Here is a 25163-nt window from a genome sequence, read left to right on the forward strand (position 1 = left end):
GACCAATGGTGCTATAATTATGCCCATTTCACAGATGAAGAAACTGAGGCAGAGAACAACTAAGCACCTTGTCCAAGGTTACAAAGCCAACAGGTGGTGTAGCTAGGATCCAAAGCCAAGCTACCTGACTTCAGCAGTCAGGTTTTTCATAAGTATGCTAGATGTATAATGACTCTACATCCTGTATCCTGGTGGTGCTTGGGACTGTTCCAGTGACAAATTATGTGGTCATCCTTGCTATACAATATTGTAAACACCTGTAATGTTGCCAGTGAAAATGAGCCATTTGTGAATAGGACATCTTAGTGATTACAGTGGAGAAATCAGCACACTAGCTGAGTGGTTTCTATGGTACCAGAAGAAAGAAAAATGAACAGTCCAATAGGATTCTTAAGTAGAATGTCCTCCCCTCAAAGTCCAGAAGGAGAATAGGGGAGAAAGATCATAACAGCGTTCACTAAAGGATTTAGTACATAGGTACTTCTTATTCTCTTTGTCACACACAAACTAGTGCAAGTTTCTCACTGATGACAAAGAGGATGTTTCTCCATCAGGCATTTAAGAAGTACCAGGAGTTGTCAAAGCAGACATGCCAGCTCGCCGGATGGTGCTGTGAACTGGAGAACACCATCTGTTTTGTTAAGGTTGACAGTCTGAAATTTCTGGTTAAACTCCAGATCTCCTTGTTGTGAAGGGCTTGATAACTTTTAGTCCATTACCTTCTGCTTACTGAGTCACAGAGCATATTATATCTCCCTCCAGAGCACTCCAACAGCTGGGCCATGTTATAAGCTGTCTTTGTCTTATTCAGTATTAGATAATGGATTTGATGGGGTCTTCCATTTGAATCAAGGAAATGCAATTACAGAATTGCTGTTGTTTCAAATAAGTGGCCAACTCTGACATTTTGGCTCAAGAACACAAATCCGTTACTTTTTTGCCACTGGGGCTGTTCTGGTGAGGGCTTGCTTTACAAGCACATTGGACACATAACAACAAAGCATTTACTTCACTTTTTAATTGCTCTTGGAAACATTTTAAATGGCACCAATGCAATCTTTACTAGAAAATGAAAGCGTTCACCTCCCTGAGTAACTTAACCCTTCAAAGGAGGGCAGAATGGACCACTTTTTGAAATTCATTGAAGAGAGCCTGTATTCAGGAGCTAACAAAGCTGTTCGAAAGTCAAGTGGGGACAGGCTGAGTCAGCAATATCCACTAAAAGTTGCATTCCAGCTTTAATCCAATTCAACAAATGTGTTTTCTGCTGTGTCAGAGAGAGCCTTAAGAGTTTCTGGAACAACATGCTGAAAATGGTTCTTGGTGAAAGCTGCTTTTTGAAGGCACCATGAAATTACTAATTATGCTGAAGAGAGTCTTAAACACTTGATCTCGTGGATTTCATGCTGGAAAAGAGGGGAGAGTTCAGGTTGTGGTATACATGCAGGCAAGCTTCTGACCTGCATTCAGTCTGTAGGTGTGTTATGTGTGCCAGTATAAAATGAGGATGAGTAAGAGTGAAAGAAGCCGTGGATAAAGAAAAATGATCAATTTCCATTTTTTCCAGTTACAATGTCAAGTTGCCCTACTCACTTAAAAGTGCTAGAGCTTTAGCTCTTTCCTAAATAATTTTAGGCATTCTCTTTTGAGAGGCAGTGTGACATAATATAAAGAGCACTGATTTTAGATTCAGACAGCTCTGGGCTCAAACCCCAGCTCTGCCACACACTTGCTGTGGGATCTTTGACAACTAACTTCTCTGTTCTTTAGGATTTTAATTTCTAAATGGGAATAAGAAGCCATAGCTTTGTGAATTTTTAAATAAAACAATAAAAGAATGCATAAGAAGCTACCCAAAATATAGTGCATTATCGGAGGCATTACGTGTCATTCCTTTTATTATTATCATGACTTTCTGTGCTACTTGAAAGGTATGTTGGAGAGATCACAAAGGCCTTTTCATACATTCTCTATGGAACCTGTTATTTGAATACCTAAAAAGTGAAGCTAGTATCAGTTTCCTAAGGCTAAATGTTAAGTGCAGAGAATAGACTATTAAGTTCATGTAGTTAAAAGAAGAAACAGTGTGATTATTCTAGTGATTTTCTTGTCCAAAAGTAATAAATATTAGGGTTCTTCAAACCTGCACAAAGGGCCTCATTTTAGCCATGCTTTGTAAACTTCTTGGATAAAGATCCAAAAAAGGTTAATATATTATTTAGTTAGCCTGCTAATCAGACTGTCTCATTTAGCTATAGGGCAAAGGACTATGCAAAAGAAAGAGAAAAATCTGCTCAATTCAGTATTCCTACTAACTATAAGGAGTAAAATTAAAATGGGTATCATAAAACCTAATCACTGCCTGCTGGTTTCACTATTTCTCAAGTTGATTATATTTTTGGTTCATTTAAAAGGCTTTAGGAATCAGGTTCCAGCTTTCATATACATTGCCTTTCCATGAAAAGATCATAGAATTTCAACTTTTTGAGCAATAAAGAGTTTTAGAGATCATTTATACCGATGAGAATGTAAAGGTCCAATATAAAATATATAAAAACTGCCATTGTTCCTCAGAATTAGTCTCCCTGGACTATGGGATCAGAGGCAGCAGGAATGATATGTGAACTTAAGGAAGTGGTAAGGAACAAATGGATGAACACAGTAAATATGGAAGAGGTAAGTAAGTATTTGGACTTTAGACTCCAGTTATTAATTCCAGGCATTTTCCATAGTGCTTGCCTCTCATCATCCTTCATCCATTCAAAATACACATATGCTGTGCCCACTCTGGACCAAGCGTTGGGCACCAGGTGATAATGCCACAAAAAATTTAAGATACATATCTTGCCCATTCTTGAAATTTATTATCTCATTGGTAAATAATGGTAATACTTAACAAGTGCCATGCACAAAATATAAGGAGAACACCAAATTTCCTGGAAGAGCCCAGGAGGCTTAATTGGGAATAATATGACATCTGGTGAAGTATGAACAAATAAGTAAGACTTCAGAGCCTGACAGAAGGAGAAAGATATTTGGGGCATAAGAAGTGGCATTGAGAAGAGCCATGGAGGAGGGAAAGTGCTCAGAGTCTTGGTGAGCTGTAAATGTGAACGGCGAGAATGGCAGAAAATGGCATCAGTAAGGTAAATTGGGGCCAGTTCCTCACAGAAAAGTTTCCTGACAACCCACCTCCCTATTAAATTTACACACTGGTAATACTTTCTGAAATCGCTAGGTACTTTTCCTGCAAGCACTTGAAATGCTTGTGTTGTCTACCAGCCACTGGTATAGGTTCTGGCACAGAGTAGGTGCTCAATAAATATTTTTTAATGTTGAGAGCTGTTGAAAAATATATATGCCAGGTGTAAACAGGAAAACTCCATTTTATCCTTCCTAGGTAGGGAAAAACCCAGTTCTTCCCACCCGGGCTTCTCTACTGTGAGCCTCCTTTACTATTCACACAGAACACTTGACTTCTGACACTTCTGGTCACCAAATGTGGGGGAGGAGGGAGTTTCCTCCTGGTGTAAACAAGTCGCTGACACCAGCTGGGTGTCCTACGATTCAACTCAATTCGGACATATCTACCCAGAGACAGCATCAGATGTCACAGGTAAGGGCTCAGTCTCACAAGACTCCCCCCAGCCCCACTTTAGATGCCAGTTGCAAGCTCTGGCATCTGTGCTGCTGACCAACTGGCTACAGGTTGGATGTTCCCATAATCTCCTCCTCAGGTTTGATTAATTTGCTAAAGCAATAATTAAGGGAAACACTTATATTTACCAGTTTATTAAAGGATATGAGATGAACATATCCATATAAAGAATACGAATGAACAATCAGATGAAGAGATTTATAGGTGAGGTCTGGGAGGGTCCCAAGCCCAGGAAGTTCTGTCCCCCTGGAGTTGGAGTGCATCATCCTCCCAGAGTGGATGTGTTTACCCATCTGGAAGCTCTCCAAATCCCCTGCCATTGGGATTTTATGAAGGCTTCCTCTAGTAGGTTTGATCAACCATTAACTCCATTTCTAGCCCCTCCTTACTCTAGATGAGGCTGAAAACTCCAACCTTCTCATCTTGTCTTGGTGCTTCTGGTGACCAATCCCCATCCAGCAGCCATCCAGTTCACTTAGAGTTGTCTCAATAGAACAAAGGTGTTCCTAGTATTCTTATCACTTTCAGAATTGAAAGGGCTTTAGGGGCCCTGTGCTAGGAGCTGGGGATATATAAAGTGTTTTGGGTTTTTAAAAAACTTCACACCAGGCCAGGGATTTTGGACTTCATCCTGAAGTCAATGGGGAATCATTGCAGGGTTTTATGTATAGAAATGATTTAATAAGATTGGACATTGAGCAGTTGGGGTTTTGAGAGGGTTACCATGGAAGCAATGTGGAAAATAATCTGTAGGAGGAGCTGGGAGATCAATATGAAGGAAAGCGCTAAAATGACCCAGACAAGAGATGATGGGAGGCTGGAAACCCTCAAGTAGATGCTTTACCGTTGTGTGGAGAGGCAAGTAGGTCTGGGCTGTGAGGGAAGGAGGCAGGGATCCTCGGATAACTTTGAGATTTCTGGGCTGGGTGCTGAGATTATGTTGCCATTCTCAGAAAGAAGGAATACACAGCCTGAAATCACAGACTTGGAGAGAGACCTATTTGGGGCCTCTGGATGGAGATGTGTAGGAAGCAAGAGTTTGGGAAGGTGGTGCAAGGTGTTGAAAGCCATAGGCTTGGATGGAATCAAGAAAGGCATTATCATTCCAATTCTACTCTACCCCCAGAGTACAATGTGTTTTTAAATGTAAACCTTTGAAGTATAACATATTGTCAGAAAGGTATTAAATCTTAAGCATACAATTCAATAAATTTTCACAAAGTGAGCACAGCCACGTAATTACCATGCAGATCAAGAAGTAGAGCATTACTAGGATCCCTGCAATGCATTTACCAGCAAAGGCACTCACTGCTACAATCCTATTGGTAGCTTAGAGACCTGGAGTCTTCCAACAAAAAGCTGTTTTAAAACAGAACTCATTATGCAAGAGAACCACACAGGTGATCTGAATAATCACTTGCTATATCATCTCCAAATGTCGAAGAGGCTCTATTCTAATGGATTCTAATGCTCTACATTTTCTGCTGTCATTTTAATTTTCAAAAAAAAATTGGTCAAAAGTAAATTCCTCCAAGGTCACCCCAAAACAGATGGATTCCTTAAGAAACCAATGTGTGACTAAAAGCAGAGCCAAATGATTCTGGAAGAAAGACCCCCAAAGCTCATCGCAGTCACATAACATAGGTCCAGTATGCAGTGTCCAGCACAGATGGCAGGACCCAGGGTCACATCTGCACCCAACACTGCTGGCAAAGCCAAAGGATACAAAGGAGCTGCTACAGATGGACAGACTTAAAGACAGGCAGGTGTGGGAGGTGTCAGTGCCAGGTGTGGGTGACAGGAGCCAATGCCTAACATCATTGCAAGGCTCCCCTGCTCACTGTGTGGTGCCAGGCAGCACTGTTCACAGAACACAGCCACAGAAGAGGGGCCAGGGGCCGAAGGGAGGATGTATGCCAAAGTGACAGCACTCCTGGCAGGCAGTGCCCACCTAAGTCTGGGAACACAAAACTGTGTTCAGAAATCAATGTTCTTCAAAGTTATCCCCTCAAGTGTTCCTTTCTGAAGTCCTAACAGAAGTGTTATCAATGCTCAGGACTGGGCTGCCTAATGGGAAATGCCCCCATGGGGGCTTTTGACTCATAAACCTATTCAGCCTCACATGTTCATAATCATTTGTGTAAAGAAGAAAAAAGCTCCAAGCACTAATTAGAAAGATAGAGCTGTTGTATTTTCCTCCCGATCACCTTATCTTCTTTATTCAGTTCTTGAAGACTCAGCTATTAAAAGAAATTAAGTAATTCATCAAGCCCATTTCAATTACCTGCTGCTGATAACATCAGATTACAATTAGCATCTACAAATGAACCAAGTGCCAACTGCCAAGCTGAAACATAAGCTAATTTACTGCTAGACTCTGACTGCTGGAGACAGAACTCTGGGATCTGGCAGCAAGCATCCACTTCATTATTCCAACAACAGTTTTGCAGCCTCTCCTGCCACAGTCCAAAGTGCAGCTCTGACCAAGATTTACCGCCCCGTCTGCCTCAGCTCACATGTTTACAGATGCACTGTATCTGTAAGCAAATCACAGCTCCTTTTAAATAGCAATGTCTAGGCAAGCAGGGTGACAAATCTTGACCTAAAGTAGACAGTAAATATTATTAATATTTATTAGGCACTGATAGGTGTGGGGCACAGCACAGGATGTGCGTGTCACAACCTTAATGAGGGTCTGAATCATTTTCAGGGAAGCCTCTGCTGCTTGATCAGAAAAACTCCTGTTTTGGTTGATGCCCTCCATTTCTCATTTTTCCTTTCAAACAGGGAAAGCACATTCTGTTACTTTCTTTTAGATGTCTAGAAATACCTATTTCCAGCTCTGGGTCGCATTTTTTTTATACTTATATTTCCCCTTTTTATGACCCTTAATAGGAACTGCTTTAAATGGAAAGCAGAGGTGTGTGCTTTGGCTTCCCATATCGCAGACATTATTAGACTCCAACAATCTGTGTAGTCTCATCTACACTTCTCAAGCAGAAGAACTAACTGTTCAGTAAATATGTAGGTCCCAGAGGGGGCCTGTGGGCTGTATTAGAAGACAGCATACAGACTGAAGGTTGGAACTTGCCACTGCTGCATATAAATTGAATTTGAGCCAGCATCTTTCTTTCTATGCCTACTACACAGCTTTGTAGTGAGAATGAAGTAATGTTTACAAAGTGTCTAGCTCAGTGCAAGTAGCCAATTAACACCAGCTTCTTTGGGAAAAAAAGAAGGGGCTCTTCCATCCTGAAGGTGCCTATACTTCTCTAGGAACACTTGCTATTTTTGTCCCTGAGCACTAGCAAGGTGACCTATGACCCTTCTAGTAGTGCTTCTTCTTTTCCATCTTCCTATGTATTAAGGCAGGAAGATGTGCAGAAGAGGAAGCAGCATGGTCTTGAACCTAGGCTGGGTAATCCTAGCATGGTTTCCACTGGAGTCCACCCTTCTACTGGGAATATTCCTTCACAGAAAGAACTGTGGACATGGAAATCAGAGACCTGAAGTCTAGCCTCAACTCTGCCTATTACTCTATAATCTGGGTGAGTCACAAGCATTCATTAATCTCTGGATTCTCCCCAGTGAAAAGGAATAATAATAGTTTACTTCACAAGGCTGTTAGAAAGACAAACAAGTACCGTAAAACATAAATATGGTGGAATCACACTGCTACACCAAGAACTTCAAAGTGGTATCTCATAGACCCTTTCACATCTTGAACAGTTATTTTGAATACAGCCCCATAAATCACACTATGGATTTCCAAAGAAAAATACTTAATTGGTGTAAATTAATTACTAACTACAATTATTATCAATATTTTACCTATGAAGCTAGGTTTCTCTCCATCTTTCTCCAACATATAAAAATTGAAATGTGAAAACAGATGAAATAGAGTGATTGCCATATTACCAGATATTATTTCTCTGACAAAAGAAATTTGCTTTAAGATTTTTTAGCATACAAGTTTTACATATGTTCATGATTTAATTCATAAAATGTATTCCAAAATAATAAGTAATTAATGTACGATATGTGTATATATTATAGAGACAATATGAAATGTTGTTCCATCTTTCCTTGGGAATGCACAACTTTCTGATTCAGACTGCTAAAATTTAATTTTTAGATATAATTTTTATAAAAGTTAATTAGGTAATATTTCTTAAATATCAGAATTAGAGCAGCTGAAAATCACCATTTCTGGTAATTATCATTTGCCACACTGCAAATAAAAAGAATGATGCATACCCACCAGAATTGCTACCAAACTTATTCCAACACATGACTCCCAGGATGGTTTGAAAACATGGTAAAAAAAGAAGCCAAGCACTATTTTATGAGATCTTAATGAGTCTTTTATGCTATGGATCTCTTGAGATGAAATGGATCAAATTTTTTAACCTACCTGGGCTGTGATTTTCTCATATGTAAAATTAATTAATACTCCTGACCTCATAGGCTTGTGGAGAGCATTAAATATGAAAGTGAATATAAATGTGGCATAGAGCAGGTCTCAATATATACTTGTGAAATGAAAAACCATAAGCTCCATAGGGGCAGGAACTACATTGGTTTTATTCATTTAAGGCAGGCACTAACTAGTGTGCCTGTTACATAACTAATGTTCAATAAATGCTTGTTGAACAAAAGAATGAACAATTAAATGAACAAATGAATTAATGAACACTAGTCCCATTTCCCTTTCTTTCTCAAATAAACTACTTTCTAGATATTTCTTTTTGACTAAAAAAGGGATGGTTATTTTTAAAATTTCAATTAGTTTCCATAGATGGATTATTAGATATTTGATCCCAGAATTTGGTGGGAAGGGCTTTCTATCTCTCACATTTGACCCAGTACTAGAAACAAAGCCAGCCCTAGCACTGTTGTATGTGGGAAGTGTCTTCTGAAATGTGTTCGCCTTTATAGATACTCCAGGGGCATAGTGACAAACTAAGAGGTCATCTTCATCTGGAAGGAAAGTGGGAAGGGAGGGAAGGAGAGAGGGAAGAAAAACTGAAACTAGCCATCCTACTGTTCCCTTCTCATTCTTCTGACTGCATTTCATCCCACAGTAAGAGACAAGTGTGCCTAGTCCCCAGTGAATGAGAAGACTTGAGATGATCACTAAGGACTTTAACTGGGGCTTTGTTCCAGTGACCTCCTCTATAGTCTGAGATTTGACTCCAAACTGCCTAAATTAGAACCATAAAAAAAGGCTACCAAAAAACCAGTCTACAGATATAATGTCATGCAACTGTAATTGTTTTCAGCATAAAAGAAAAGATGGACATTTTCTAAGTTAAAATATACATTAACATTATTTTCACAAGACACACGCTTAGGAAACAGCTAGGCTATTCTTTGTTGTTCATAAGAAATCTGAAGAGTCTAAGTCATTTCTACTTGTTTTATTTTAAAACAAATAAAGGTGGTAATAAATATCAGTACATGTTGAACACCAAGGGCAGATTTCATGTCATCTTTACCTTCTCTCTATCTCCACAAGTTTTATCTGCTTTCCCCTCAGATGTGCACAGAGAGCTTCTACTGCCAAAAAACCTTCTTAGTGACTCAAATCTCATTCTCCTTGGCTTCTGTGATATAAGTGATATGCCCTCCACATCCTGAAGCTCTCTTCTCCCTGACCTCTACCTGAACCCCCTCTACCCTCTGTGTTTCTGACTCAGCCTCACTGGCAGGCTTTCTCCCTTATCTTACAGATGTCATGAGATGATGCCCTCTTGATACCTGTTTCCAGTACTATTTGCCCATGTTACATTCAGTAAGAGACATACATATTGGACATGTACAAAACCAAACATCAAACACTTCCCCAAACTAGTTTTGCCTCTCAGCTTTCATGTTTCTTTCCAAAGGCACCATTATTCCTCCAATCATCGGGGCATAACATCTTGGGATAAGCTTTCACTCATTCAATCTAACAATATAAGCACTTACTGCATAACCACTATGTGGTAAGGGGTTACACTCAGTGATACAGAGATTATGGATAGAATGTTGTTCATACTTCCAATGAGTTCTAATCCAGTAAGGATAACTATACAAGTATACAAATAATCAAAACTTATGATTGAATATAACTAGAATAGAAAAATATTAAAAGTGTTCTTAGGGCTCAGACAAGAGAAAAGTTTATTATCAATAGAGTCTTTAAGTAGTGAACAGTATTTAGAATGATCCAAAAAGATGAGTAACTTTACACAAGCAAGATAGGAATCAAATGCTCTAAGTGGAAGAGATAACTTGAGGAAATATAGTGAAGCAAGAAATCATAGCCAATGTGGTGAAATTAGAGAAGATGGAAAAATCTAGTTTTAGGGAAAGTAAACAGTATGGACAGAGGAGCAGTGGAATTAAATAATGGAAATCATGACACACTCCATTTCAAGGTGAGGACTCTGGCCATAATGATGTGGGCAATATGCAGCAACTGCTACCTGCAGAGCAGCTTTGGGAGGATCAGTGTCATACTGACATGTGGGAGGGAACTCACATGGGAGGGAGGGCCTGGTAGTAAAACAACCCATTAGTAGGCTAATGCACGAGACTGGGCAACCAAGAAGGGGCAATGAAAGAAAAGAACAGGATAGCAGTGCCTCACAGAGACTAGAAGAGGAGGAAATTTCAAGGAAAAGTGAGTTGAGCATACAATTGCTGCATATGATTAGGAAAATTTAGAAGTGTCAAAAGATCTCTCAATTCAGCCATGAGCCATCACTGTTGATCCTTTTCAGGAGACAAAGGTGTGAGTCAAACTTCAATGGATTAAAAATGAATAGGAGTCCACTTCCAGTAATGGAGAAGCAGCTCATTTCAGACCAGCTCTCTTACAGAAAACAACTGTAATCTGGAAGGAATGGTGGCCACGAAAGATGCAGGGGGAGGAATTTACAAAAAGATACAGTGCAACCAAAAGCAAGGAGGCTAGAGTTGACCCTTTGAAGAAGGAATGGCATTGGTTAAGTTTCCTATTTTTGAAATGCCAGAGGGCATTTTTTTGGTGGGGGGCCAGAAAGCAAGCCCCAATTAGTGCCATGTGGTAGGGTTACAACACATGTAGAAATACAGTATTACTTGCTTGAAGAACCAGAGGAAAAATCCCAGAGTGAGCCACTGTGGGGAACCTTTAATTCTAAGTATAAATTCTACGCAAATCTCTAATACCTGAAATATGCACATGCAAGGCTGAATCTAAGCAGCCCAGTTAAAGCTAAAAGATCTGAACAGAGATTTTAGCTGCCACCTACCACAAAGATGACTGAATTTGGAATTTGAATTAAGCCAAGTTAACTGGTAAAGAAACAATGATAACAAAATATTGTTAGGAGAAATATATCACAATCCAGAGTCTCCATAAAGTAACATTCACAATATTGGATTAATTCCATATTATCGAATACACAAAGAAACATTATAAAATGTGACTGATATTCAAAATAAAAGGCAATTGCACAATTCTGTGACTGTATCAAAAGCCACAGAATTATATACTTTAAATAAGTAAACTGCATGGTATGTGAATATATCTCAATCAAGCTGCTACAAAACAACAACATCAACAACAGGAAATCAACAGGGTCTACCTCTGAAATGGACTCTTAACTACAGAGAACAAGCTGATGGTTACCAAAGAGGAGGTGGGTGGGGGGAATGGGTGAAATAGGTGAAGGGAATTAAGAGTATATTTAAGCACTGAGTAATGTATAGAATTGTTGAATCACTATATTGTATACCTGAAGCTAATACAACACTATATCTTAACTACACTGGATTAAAAAAAAATAGGAAAAAATAAAAAAATAAAAAAAAATAGGATCTGACTCTGAGACGACCCACACAGAAATAGGAAACAAGGTTTTAAAAGCTTTTGTAATAAACAGACTCAGTTATGCAAAGGAAAAATACATGTAGTGAATAACATAAATTTTAGCAGAAAAACTAAAATGTTCATTAAAAGAATTAAGTGGAAATTCTAAAACTAAAAGTACAATATATGTCTGATAAAAAAATTCACTTATGCAGTAAAGAATAAACTTGCCCAAAGGGAGGTCTGGACTTCACTCTCAGCTCTGGGAAGCAATCTTGGAGCCCTCAGAATGCCCTGCCCTAACAGTGTCTTTGTTTACCTGAGTGTGTTAGCCATGCCAAATTATCGATGCTAACAATGTGATTTAGACTGGGGGCTTTTAGCTCAATCTTTGGGGAGATAGAGACCAAGGTCACTCATCTTTGTAGTCAACCATATTTATGTTACCAAGGTCCAGCAAAATTTTGGACACCAAGGCTCAAGCGAGTGGGTGATAATGGGTGATAATGGTCTGTGCACATTGCTGATACTGTTGCTTAGAAGCACAGGCACTGTCTCTGACCCCACTGAGAGAAGACAACTAACTGAAAGTTTCATGCTTAGAACTCTTCTGTCATGTGCCTCTTGCCTTAGCTAACTTTAATCTATATCCTCTCATTGTAATAAACCATAACCATGGGTGTAACAACTTTGAGTGAATTCTGTGAGTCCTTCAAATGAATTATTGAATCTGAAGGTGGTCTGGGTGATCCTTGCTCATAGTTGACATCCAAAGTGAGAGTAGCCTTGAGGAATCCCAAACTTGGCATCACTAGATAGGTTAAAAGCAGATTGGAGATGACAGAAGAGTTAGTGAACTTAAACAGAAATGTTCAAATCTGAAGAATACAGAGAAAAAAGATTTAAAATGTGAACAGAGCCTCAGTGATATATAGGACAATCTTGAAAGATCTAAAATAATGCAGAGTCTCATAAATAGATGAAAGAGGGAATGGGCAAGAAAAAATATTTGAAAAATTAATAGGTATAAATTCTTTAAGTTTGGTGAAAGATATACACCTGCAGATTCAAGAGCTCAAAGTACCAGAGTAAGGAAAAATACAAAGAAAGCCACATTTTAAACTGCTGAAAATCAAAGTTAGAGGAAATCATGAAAGCAACAAAGAAAGAATTAGCACATGCCTCACATATTTTCAATTCTACTGACTTATCATCAAAATAATAGGGACCAAAAAACACTGGAAAGGCTATTTTAAACCTTTTTTAAAAATCCATCAACCTAGAATTCTGTATCCACCAAAAATATTCTTCAAGAGTGAAGATAAATAAAGATGTTTTAAAGTAAATAAAAATGGGAAGAATTCATCACCAGCAGACCTGCCCTACAAGAACTGCTACATGACGTTCTTTAGGCTGAAGGTAAATGATATGAGAAGGAACCTCAGATCCTGATAAAGAAGTAGGTAAACAGAAAACATTTTTCCTCTTAATTCTTTAATATAACTGTATAAAACAACAACAAAAAAACCCCACATTGTATTGTGAAGTTTAAAAAGAAAATAGATAGCATAAAGTACAGGGAATAAGGAATAAATGGACCTATAAACTTGTAAGGGACTTACATTTGAAAGGAAATGGTAAAATATTAGCTCAAAGTAGATTGAGAAAATTTAAGGATAATACAATGCAATCCTAGAGCAACTACTAAAATATAATGCAAAGAGGCAAAGCTAAAAAGCAAGTAGACAAGTTAAAATAAAGCCTATATGATTAAATTAATCCACAGATAGCAAGAAAGGAAGAATAGAAAATAAAATATAAAGCAACAAAGAGAAATCCAGGAATAAAATGACAAACCTAGATACAACACCACCAGCCATTACAATAAATGTTAAATGGATGAAATTTTCTAATTAAAAGGCCATAATTGTCAAAATCAATAAAAAAGCAAAACCAAACTAGAGGTTATCTGCAGTTAACAAACTAAATTTAATGACTTAGAGAAATAAAAAGTAAAGAGATGGAAAAACAAAGGACCACACCAACAGTAAGTATAAGAAGGTAAGAGTATCAGATAAAGTAGACCTCAAGACAAAAAGGCCTGACCAATGACAAAAAAGAAACATTTCATAATGATAAAAGGGCCAATCTGTCAGGAAGACAAAAACAATCATAAATGAGCATGTACCCAATGACAGTTTCAAAGTCCATGAGCCATGTTTCACAGAGATAAAGAGTAACAGAGAAGTCCACAATAATAGTTGGAGATTTAACAACCTCCTTCTTAGCAAGTGACAAAACATATGGACAAAAAAATCAAAACAAAGATGATCTGAACATTCAGCACCATTAACTACCTTGACCTGATATCTGTAAGACATTACACCGAATGAAATTCTACAAAGTATGTTCTCTGACCAGGGCAGCCCCAGTGGCGCAGCGGTTTAGCGCTGCCTGCAGCCCAGGGTGTGATCCTGGAGAACCGGGATCGAGTCCCACATCAGGCTCCCTGCATGGAGCCTGCTTCTCCCTCTGCCTGTGTCTCTGCCTCTCTCTCTCTAGCTGTGTCTCTATGAATAAATAAATAAAATCTTAAAAAATAAATAAATAAATAAATAAATAAATAAATAAAATCTCTGACCACAATGAAATTAAATAGAATTTGATAACAATAATGTATCTAGGAAAATTCAAAATGTTTAAAATTAAATAACCCTTTTAGGAGTTAAAGAGAAATCACAATGATCTTAGAAAATATTTTTAAACTCAGTGAGGGTAAAAACAAAATACACCAAAAATGACTGGAAACGGGCAAAGCAGTGTTTGGAGAAAATTTTATATTTTTCTAATATATGCATTTTTAAAATATTTGCATTATTTCTAATATATACATTATTTTTATATTTTTATTTTCTAATATATGCATCACTATATTTTTCTAATATATGCATAATTTTATATTTTTTAATATATGCATCATTTTAATGCATATATAAGAAAATAAAAATATATTTTTATATTTTTAAAAATACAAAATATAAAAATATATTTTAAAAAATATAAAATAAAATCATATTTTAAAAATATACTTTTAAAAATATAAAACATATTTTATATTAAAATTATTAAAAATTATAAAATATATTTTTAAAATATAAAATATAATATATAAAAATATTTTTCTACTATATGCATAATTTTATATCTTAAATTTAAAATAATGCATATATTAGAAAAAAGAAAGGTCTAAAATCAATGGCCTGAGGTTTGACTTTGAGAAGCTAGTAAGAGAACCCAAAGTAAGCAGCAAGAAGAAAATGATAAAAATGAGACTAGAAATAAGTGAAATAAAAATGCAACAAGCAATTAAAAAATTAACAAAAGCAAAAACTGGTCTTTAAAAAGATCAAGAAAATCGATAAATCTCTTTGTAGAATGATCCAGAAAAGGAGGATGGGGTGGTTTGCAGGTAATAACAAAACTGAAAGAGGTCACTAGATATCCTACAAGCATTAAAAGGAAAATAAGAAAGTTCTATAAACAACTTTATGCTACTAAATCCAATATTTAGATGAAATGAGCAAAGTCTGGAAAATATACCTTATCAAAACTGATACAAGATGATAAAATCTGAATGGTCCAATATGCAACAGCCTTCTGAACCCCAGATTCCAAGCCCTCCAATCTATCCTATGTGCCACTGTTTGACTTGACTTCCTTAAATATACAATCTACCTTTTTACTCCTACATTTCAAAACCTCCAGGAGTTCTGCTAGCATATCTCTTGCTTAGTTTTCATATTAATCTACCATCTTTTAGCACAGTCCTGAAGGGTACTCATGCCACCATCCCTCAGATATGCCAACCCATTCTTTCACATATCCTTTTTCATCAATGCCATCTCATTCCTGGCCAAATCTCACCTATTCTTCAAGGTTCAAATGAGTCTAACCTCCTCTGAGAAGCTTTCTAGGCTCTTCTCATCCCTCAGGGTCTCCCTTCTTGGAGTTTCATGGCAATGCCACATCACTAATATGACTTGTAGGGAGGCCACTGTTGTCCTATGTATTAAGTCTTATTTTCCCACAATTAAATTATAAGCTTTTTGAGGGCAAAGATTTTTTTCTTAAATCTCTATCCCTTAAGGCAACCATTCTAGGATTTAGCACACAGTAATGATTCAATAAATACTTATAATTTATTGAATGAATATATAATGCCAAGAGCTTATGTCTATGATTCTTATCAGACTCTCTAGACTGTCATTCTGATCTCAATACCATCTTCAGAGTTATCTCCAGGGATTTGCCAGACTTTTCCTAGCAACTATATTCATGAAACATCTGGTTACGATAAGCAGAGGGTAGAAGGGAGGGAGGAGCAGTGCTAAAATTATATAAATGGAGAGAGAGGTGCCTCAGTTTTGTAGGTCACATAAGAAAAGGGAGCGGAGTTTTACATTCTGCTGCTACTAATATCCAATAAGCATACACAAATACCAATGAGGTCACCTTCCCTTTGTCCTCTCCCTGTCCTGTGTCTTTGTGGACACAGAACAAACAATGGGGCCTCAGGGATGAGTTCCATTTATACTTCCAAACACATCTGTTCCTTCCATTCATTGTGTAGCCACATCTGTTTGAGAAGAGTAATGATAACAATATCTTCTAAAAAGTAGCCAGTGACCAATACTTACTGTCTCTTCCATTACATACAAATTCCCCAAAATTTATGTCTTAATTGTAACCAAGTACCACCAAACAGTGACTGCAAATCTATCTTATTTAAATAGATCTTTCAAAACATTATTTCTCATTTATACTAAAACTAGCAGTGTCATTTGTGAATATGCGTACTTTTGAGGAAAAAATACACTTCCTGTGGCATTCAAGTCACCAAGAAATCCCTTTAAACAAAATTCTTCTCAAATTCCCTTCCATTGATGACTTCCTAGCAGCTTCTCTTTCATTTAAACCAAACATAGCTTTTATATCCTCATTTCATTCCCTTTCTCTCTAATTATATAAATCTGGTTGCTCTTCTCTTTAAACAGATTATAAGGGTGGGGTGTTCTGTTTTTCCAGTATTTCAAAATTCTAATCCTTGCAGCACTGTGATGGCAGGAAGGATCATGTGATTTAGAGCAGGAAGGCTTCAAGGAAATATATCTAAGGAAATATATAACACACACACACAATGTGGAGATTCTTTAGAATACAAACACACAGATTCCTGTAAAAGATAGTGGGCTACCTTGTCTACTTCCAGCCCACGGCATTGACTCTGAATCTTGCAAGCAATCCTGTCCTTACCCAGATTTGAGGATGCTCGCCCCTCTGCAGCCCGGTCCTTGAGATCCTCAGCAATGCCCAGCTGCTGCTCATGGTACTGTTTAGCCCGCTCCAAATCCTGCATACACCTGGCAGCATGGCCCAGGCCAGCATAGGCCCGCATTTCAATTGCCTTCTCCATTAATTCCTGTGCCAGCTCCAGCACATAGTTGTGGTAAGACATGGCCTTGTCAAAGTTCCTCCTGTAGTGATAGGCACTGCCCAGGTTGCTGTAGGCCCGGGCCTCTTCTCGCTTGTTCCCCAGATCCTTGGCTATCTTCAGATGCTGCTCATGGCACTGCACAGCATTCTCAAAGTCACCCATGGCAATATACACAGCTCCCATGTTGCCGAGTTCTCGTGCCTCAGAAAGCTCATCTTTGGATTGCTTGGCAAGAAGAACACACTGTTTGTGACTGGCCAGTGCATTGGGGTAGTCTCCAATGGCTGTGTACACGTGGCCCAGACTGCTCAGGGCTGATGAAGCTGCCTGGAGAGAAAGGATAAGGCAGAGAAATGAAAGCATATCAGAAAATGCCTTTGGCTTGTTTTAGCAGATAAAATGTTCAGGGTTTGCCTGTAACCATCCAACCCTGCTCCTAATGGTATTTCTATCAGTGGTCCACAGACCTGTGCAGACTGAAAAAGAGGCCATCCAAACAGCAAGTTCCTAATAAAAGACAATGGTAGTTTAATCAGTAACTTTCAATGCCTAATCTCACAGAAACAGGCTGTGTTCTATATAACCTTTGTTTTAAAGACTAATTGACATTTCTAGTATTATGCTATATCTCTATTAATAGCCATTAACCTCTGTAGTAGAAGAAAACATTGAAGAAAATCAGAATTAATTACAACATATACTACAGCATAGGAAATTCATGAGAAATCCATACTTGAGTTTTTGCACTCCTGGGCCTTTCTCTAGTTGTGTTTTCTCCCAAAGCAAATGGATAGATTAATGGTAAGGGAGATACTTAGAATGATGATTGATAATTTTGTGACTTAGGTTGACTGGGTCAATTTTGTGACTGGAGGGTTCTGTTTTCTTTTCTGCGTTCCCTCAATGTGACTTCATCGGTTGCTGATTATTGTGGAGGGTTTAGATTTGGATGAACCCCAGGGAAAAACAATGGGTGGTTCCAACCTATACCTCTGAATGGGGCAGTCCCACTGGGCCTCGCCACCTGTTTTCAGGCCCACATTGGCTCTTCTAGAGTTTTTTTTTTTTTTTTTTTTAAGATTTTATTTACTTAGAGAGTGTGCATGTGCAAGTGGGGGAGGGGCAAAGGAAGAAGCAGGCTCCCCTCTGAGCAGGAAGCTGGACCTGGGCCTGGATCCCAGGACACAGGGATCATGACCTAAGCAAAAGGTAAACACTTAACTGATTGAGTCACTTAGGTGCCCTTGGCTCTTCCAGCTTTACTCCTCTTCCCTAGAGGCTCTTCCGACCCTGGCCTCTGTGCAGAAAGAAGCTATCTTCCTAGTCCCCTCACAATGCTTGCCACACATACAGTTCTTGTGTAAAGAAAAGGACTTGAGCTCTTTTTGTCTTAAAAGTTTTAATGAAAAGGATTGTATGTCGGTAGAGTGAGCCAAATAGGGGCAACAAAAATAACACAGGAATTATATGCCTCTGAATCTTCCACAAGTGCAATTACTCTTAGATTCTAGTCTAGTTTCTAACTCCCTTGCAGAGACATAAAGGGGAAGTTACGCTGGGCTTTTTCTAATCTCTCTTTGTGTTCTGTTTTGTTTAATTACTAATAATTAAGTTTGTATTCAAATTCCAGTTAGTTAACATATAGTATAATATTAGTTTCAGGTGTAGAATTTAGCGATTCAACACTTCCAATACAACAGCAGGTGCTCTTCACAAGTGTCTTCTTTGAGACGCCTGGGTGGCTCAGTGGTTGAGCGTCTGCCTTTGGCTCAAGTCGAGATCCCAGGGTCCTGGGATCAAGTCCCACATCAGGAGGCTCACACGGAGCCTGCTTCTCCCTCTGCCTGTGTCTCTGCCTCTGTGTGTCTCTTATGAATAAATAAACAAAATCTTAAAAACAAACAAAAACAGGTGCGTTCCTCAATCCTTCTCACCTATTTAACACATGCCCCACCCATCTTTGATTCTACAAGTTGGAGACTCACCAACCCTTTCCTTCTTTCATACTGTGCCTACAGCTCAAGCCATGTATTCTCCTTTCTTCATGATGATCCCTCTTCCCAACATAAGCATGTGATCCTGGCAGAACAAAGAGTTTGCTCTATCACAGGTAGGCAAGTGATTTTCACAAGGGCCTCCAGGCTAGGGAATAACAATGAGATAAGACTGTCCCACCTCAAGTAAGGGCATTTCTTTTATGAGATGTGTTCTACTGTGCACTTCAGAACACTTTTATTAATATTTTATAGACATGAGTGATTTACTACCCTATTTCTTTGCCTGCAAAATAGCAGTTCTTGATCAAAATAACAGAAACACTGACCATCTTTATGATGTTTGCAACTTGTGTATTTGCAAAGGGTTCTATATCATTTTAAGTTGCCATTAAAAAAAAGATTTTATTTATTTATTTGAGAGAGAAAGTGAGAGAGTACACATAAGTAGGGGTAGGGACAGAGGGAGAGGGAGAAGTAGACTCCCCACTGAGCAGGGAGCCCAATGCAGGGTTGGATCCTAGGACCCCAAGATGGTGACCTGAGCTGAAGGCAGATGCTTAACTAATAGAGCCACCCAGGTCCCCTGCCTTTTTTTTTTTTTTTAAGTCAGCTCCATGCCCAGCCCAGTGTGGGACTTGAACTCACAACACTGAGATCAAGACTTAAGCCAAGACCAAGAGTCAGACACTTAACTGACTGAGCCACCCAGATGTCCCTTAAGTTGCTTTTATCATTTCAAAGATATTTAAACAAAAAGATTTACAAAAATAGGACATAAGTATTTAGAAATTTACTTTTTGTTTGTTTACTTTTTGTTTTTTTCTGAATAGAGAAGAGCAGAAATGCATCCATAAAAGCCACAATACTGTAGCAGTATGATTCTGGCAGAAGCAGCAATGATGTCATCAAAGAGCATGCCCCTTGGACAAGTACTGGTCTCAGGCTCCCACTTCAGGAGCCTTTTTGGGACCAGAGGTTAGAACTACACGTCAGCACATTGTACATGAACTTTTCTACTGCTCATGATTCCCCTCCCCCACCCAACAATCTCCTTTTCCTCCTTTGCACAAGCCCAGGGACTTAGCCTCTTTCCTCTACTTCTGTAACTGGCCCTCCCACCTTACACTCTCAGGTTCTCCATCCAAGTCTGGCTAAGTAGCAATGAAGTCCACAAACTCCACCCACAAATCTTTGTCACACAAAGATCGTTCACTATGGAGCTATTGTAACTTAGAATCAGATAAACTTGATTCAAAATTGCACTGCCCTGGGTTCCCTGGGTGGCTCAGCAGTTTAGCCCCTGCCTTTGGTCCAGGGCGTGATCCTGGAGTCCCGGGATCGAGTTCTGCGTCGGGCTTCCAGCATGGAGCCTGCTTTTCTCTCTCTCTCTCTCTCTCTCTCTCTCTCTCTCTCTCTCTGTGTGTGTGTGTGTCTATCATGAATAAATAAATAAAATCTTTAAAAAAAATTGCACTGCCCTTTACTAGCTCTGGGGCCTTTAAGACACTTAACTTCTCTGAGCCTTGTTTTCCAGACATTTCTAGGTTGCAGCAGTGCACCAGGATTTGAGTGTTTTCAGAACTCAGCCATGAGCCTCTGTCAAATGTATAAACCATAAATAATTCACTAGATAATTCCAAATCGTAGATCTGGAGGCACTGGAGGCGATGAGCCTTTGAACACTGCAGGGGATGAACTTATAAGGACTGGGGCAGGCACAGCACCCCAAGCATTACTGTTCTTAGGAACTTCTAGTTTATGGCAACTCCAAATGACAGCCATGGGATCTTCTGCTTCGGCTCTTCATTTCTCTAAATGCCAGGGAGACACAGGAGCTCAATTGCTGAAGTTCTCTGAACATAAGGAAAGGCAGTATTGGGGCATTTCTCCTCTAGGGTATGGGAAAAAGAGGAAAGGACTACCATACTAGCTCTTCCCTGGTACCCTCTGGCTACCAGACAGTGCTGTCATGCTGCAACTCTTCATGGCAGGTGTCCTAGAAACCAGCATCTCTAGACAATATAATTTATGAGGCACACATAATAGTCTCTGAAATTAGAGAGGCAGCTCTACATTAGAGATGTAATATAAGAATGGGGCAGGATTTAGAGTCAGAAGCTTTGGCTGTATAACCCTGATAAGTCACCTCGCTTCTTCACCCGTGTTTCCTTCATATGTAAATTGTACTGGTATCAACAGTGTAGATACTTCCAAGAGCTAAGATGGGATCAGATGAAGCAGTACATATGAGTGTCCTGCATAAACCATAAAGTTCTCAGTGAATGCATCACTAAGGTGTGGATGGATGTTTTATGACCGCAAGCTGGCTGGGTTAAGCTCTGTTACCTAGCAGAAGCTGGTATGGCAACTGAACACATCAGTCATTACAACCAACTATATTCCTATCAGTTGCCACAGGAAATGAAGTCCAGTGTTTTACAGCCCTTGGGCAAATAACATGTGATGATATTTATCAGCTAAGTGAATTACAAATTAATCACTTGTCTTTGTTCCTGTTCCTGTAGAATAAGCTTAGATCTAAAACATGGTTTCAGGCTGTTAATGAGAATCTGAAGACCCACTATCTACGGGGAATCACAGGCCCCACCTCAGGCAGATGCTACATTTGCCACTAAGGTTCACTGCTGCCTTTGTATATTAATCTCTTTGAGATTTTTGTGCTAGAATAGCAGCAGCTGCTTCCCACAGTGGAAACATTTTGGAACATCTGTATTTGAATACTAAAATGCACACAAACAGTTATGCTAACAAACTATCTGGTTGGGATAAGACAATACTTTTTCTCTCTTTTTACAAGATATAAATTACTCTGGTTCTTGCCAAAGCATGATATCCAGCTGCAGACTTAGCACACAGGAGTCAACACCCTTTGCTCTGTGACCTGAATATTTACAGAAGAAGTGCATCTGACAAGTTAGCCTTCATGAGACTAAAGAAAGAAATTTGCTCATAATTTGCAAACCACCTTTAAGGACTTCTAGTTTGAGATATAATAGAGAAAGTTTAAACTACTCAAATTATAACCACATTGATAACACTACCATTAAAGATTATTTTAAAGACTTAACCATGTTTTCCTTCATATCTAGCATGTCTCCCTCTCCTCCTCCATTGTATGTATTTTTCATAAGGGTATATTTTGTGGGGGGATTAACTGTACATGCAGAGTATATCCAATATAACTGCTGGCTGACTAATTGTGGATAGTTTTTTAAAAGGAGAAATACACCAGCTAGTACTAGAAATATGGTTTTCCTTCTAAATACACATGCATCTTGTATTCTCTGCAAGTTCAGTACCCACAAACCAAGGTCCTAGGTTAACCACTTACAGCCCAAGAGGCAGAGGGATGTAGGAGAATAGGGACAGATTCAAATCAGGAACACACAACACAGATTCAATGACAAATTGTGTGATACTGCACAAGTTATGTGATACTGCATAAGTTTCCTCATCTGTAAAATGGGGCCATTAATAGCTTCCAGTGTGGTGAGTACCAATAAAAGTTTTAAAAATATGGTAAAAAGTAACCAGAAAATAGAACATGAAGTTATGTCACCAGAACTAAAAAGACAACATAAGAGGCTTGCCCCACTGATGACAGGATGTGTAACCATCTTCCTATACTGAAGTATATTACTCACAGTGTTCTTCTGCAAATGTAGGCATAAGAAAATTCACCCTTTACCCAGGAGCACTCTAGAACCATTGGTATATCCAACACCTAATGTTGCTTACACTTTACTTCAAGTAGTCAAAGCTTACAAAGATACTGGAGTGTTTTGGGTTCGTTGGTTGGTTGGTTGGTTGGTTGGTTTGTTCATTCATCCATGAAAAATCTCTAGACTGGCACAAACGCAGTCAACTAATTTTTGAGAAAGAAGCAAAGGCAATCTAATGGAGAAAGGACAGTCTTTTCAACAAAGGGTGCTGGAATAACTGAACATCTGCATGTAAAAAAGTGAATCTAGACTCAGACTTTACATCTTTCACACAAGTTGACTCAAAATGGATCACAGACCTAAATGTAAGATGCAGAAGTATAAAACTCCTAGAAGATAACATAAGAGAAACTCTAGGAGACCTAGGGTTTGACAATGAGTTTTGAGATATAAGACCAAAGGCATGACCCATAGCAAAAAAATGGTAAGTTGGACTTTAACTGTGCTCTACAAAAGATACTGCTAAAAGAATGAAAATATCAACCACAGGCTGGGACAAAATATTTGCAAAACACATATCTGACAAAAGACTTGTATCCAAAATATGTTTTTTTAAAGAAAAACCCTTAAAGCTTAGCAATTAAAAAAAAACAAAAACCTGATTTTAAAATAGGCAAAAGATCTGAGCAGACACTTCACCAGAGAAGATATAATGATGGTAAATAAGCATATGAAAAGATGCTTCACATCGTATGCCATCAGGGAATTAAAAATTAAAACAATGAGATAGCACTGCACACTAATTAGAATAACTAAAATCCAAAAAACTGACAATACCAAATGCTGGTGAGTATGTGGAATAACAGGAACTCTCATTTCATTGCTGATGAGGATGCCACTTGAGACAGCCACTTTGGAAGACAGCTGGGCAGTTTTCTACAAAACTAAACATATTTTTACCACATTATCCAGCAATCATGCTCCCCTGTATTTACCCTAATGAAATGAAACCTATGTCCACACAAAAACCTGCACATGAATTCATAATTGCTAAAAACTGGAAGCAACCAAGATGTCTTCCAGTAGGTGAATCCATAAACCCTGGTATATCCTTATAATGGAATGTTATTTAGTGCTGAAAAGAAATGATGGAGCCACAAAGAGACATACAGGAACCCTTAACTGTACATTGCTAATGAAAGAAGCCAGTCTGAAAAGGCTACATACTATATGATCCCAATTTCTGACACTCTGTAAAAGGCAAAACTACAGAGAAAGCAAAAAAAAAAAAAAAAAGAAAAAGAAAAAAAAATCAGTGGTTGCAGGTAAAGGCTAAATAAGCAGAGTACAGAGGATTCTTGGACAGTGAAACTATTCCGCATGACACCTAAATGGTGGATACATGACATATTGCATTCTTACAGTCTGAAATGACACACACTGTGTATTTAATGAGTGTACTGTAGCTTGAAAATATACCCTTAATCAGTAACTGAGCTGATAAAGTAAGTCTGTGTAAAAGTTAAATGATAGTTGAACATCTAGAGTTACTTACTCAAGAGTCACAAAACCAACTGGACAAAAATAATAAAAAGAAATTACTATCTATATTATTGAGGACATTATCCATGATATCACCCCAATGGCATCTCTATAAGAACTAATGGAAAAATTTCTTTTAGATGTCAATGCTTTTACCAAGCAACTGCTATAGTTTTATCTTAAAAAAATAAATTGTGAATCTTGCAAGTGGTCAAATTTACTCTTTTGTTTGGATTACCAGGAAGCTTATGGCTTGATACAGAGCCTCCCTTTAACAGCCAAATAGAATCCCATAATATGTGCAGAATCTGCCCTGGCTTCAGCCTTATGACATAACCTTAATGCTCTCATTACTCTGATTTCTTCCCATTTATGTTTTGTGTCCTGCTCCCAAAATCCTTCTTGGATTAAGACAGAGAAAAAAAAACAAATCAATAAAACACAAACAAAATGATTAAATATTAAAGCTCTTGGTAGGGAGAAAGCTTCCTGAAATGGGATCTCTAAGAATTGTGAACTCACAGCCACAACCTAAAGAAGAAACTTAAATACCACACAAACAGGGAAGTTGTAATTATATGGTCTTTAGTATTCTTAAATCATTTTTGTGTTGTACATGTTCTATAATTGGTACCAGCTTTATTATAATCAATCTAACAAGTTTGTCCCAATGCCTAAAGCTAGGGTTGGAGGACTACTCTGCAGTTGTTTCTTAAAAGGTAAAAGAGTGATTTGTGCATATCTGAGTTCTTTCTACCATATAGTATCCCATGGTAGAAACAGTTGGTTTGAATCTATTACTCTGAGCTTAGAGAGCAGTTAGTGATTGTTATAGCTTCTCCACAGCAATCTATCAGCCTTTTCTAATACTGTGGGGCCAGAGAGCTTTCATAATAATTATTTTTATCAAAATTATATTAGGGTTGGAAGAATAACACAATGTCAGAAA

General features: G+C 38.3%; 1 protein-coding gene across 2 annotated transcripts in view; it reads right to left on the reverse strand.

Annotated features, from left to right (window-relative positions):
- Positions 1 to 25163, reverse strand: part of TTC28 (tetratricopeptide repeat domain 28) — a 625414-nt gene that overhangs the window by 163083 nt on the left and 437168 nt on the right. For both annotated transcript variants that reach the window (XM_038575519.1, XM_038575520.1), the window contains one exon: positions 16812 to 17319. In XM_038575519.1, the coding sequence (XP_038431447.1) occupies positions 16812 to 17319 (508 nt within the window). The remainder of the gene's footprint in view (positions 1 to 16811; positions 17320 to 25163) is intronic.

This window comes from Canis lupus, chromosome 26 (genome assembly GCF_011100685.1).
Source record: "Canis lupus familiaris isolate Mischka breed German Shepherd chromosome 26, alternate assembly UU_Cfam_GSD_1.0, whole genome shotgun sequence".
Classification (NCBI taxonomy): domain Eukaryota; kingdom Metazoa; phylum Chordata; class Mammalia; order Carnivora; family Canidae; genus Canis; species Canis lupus.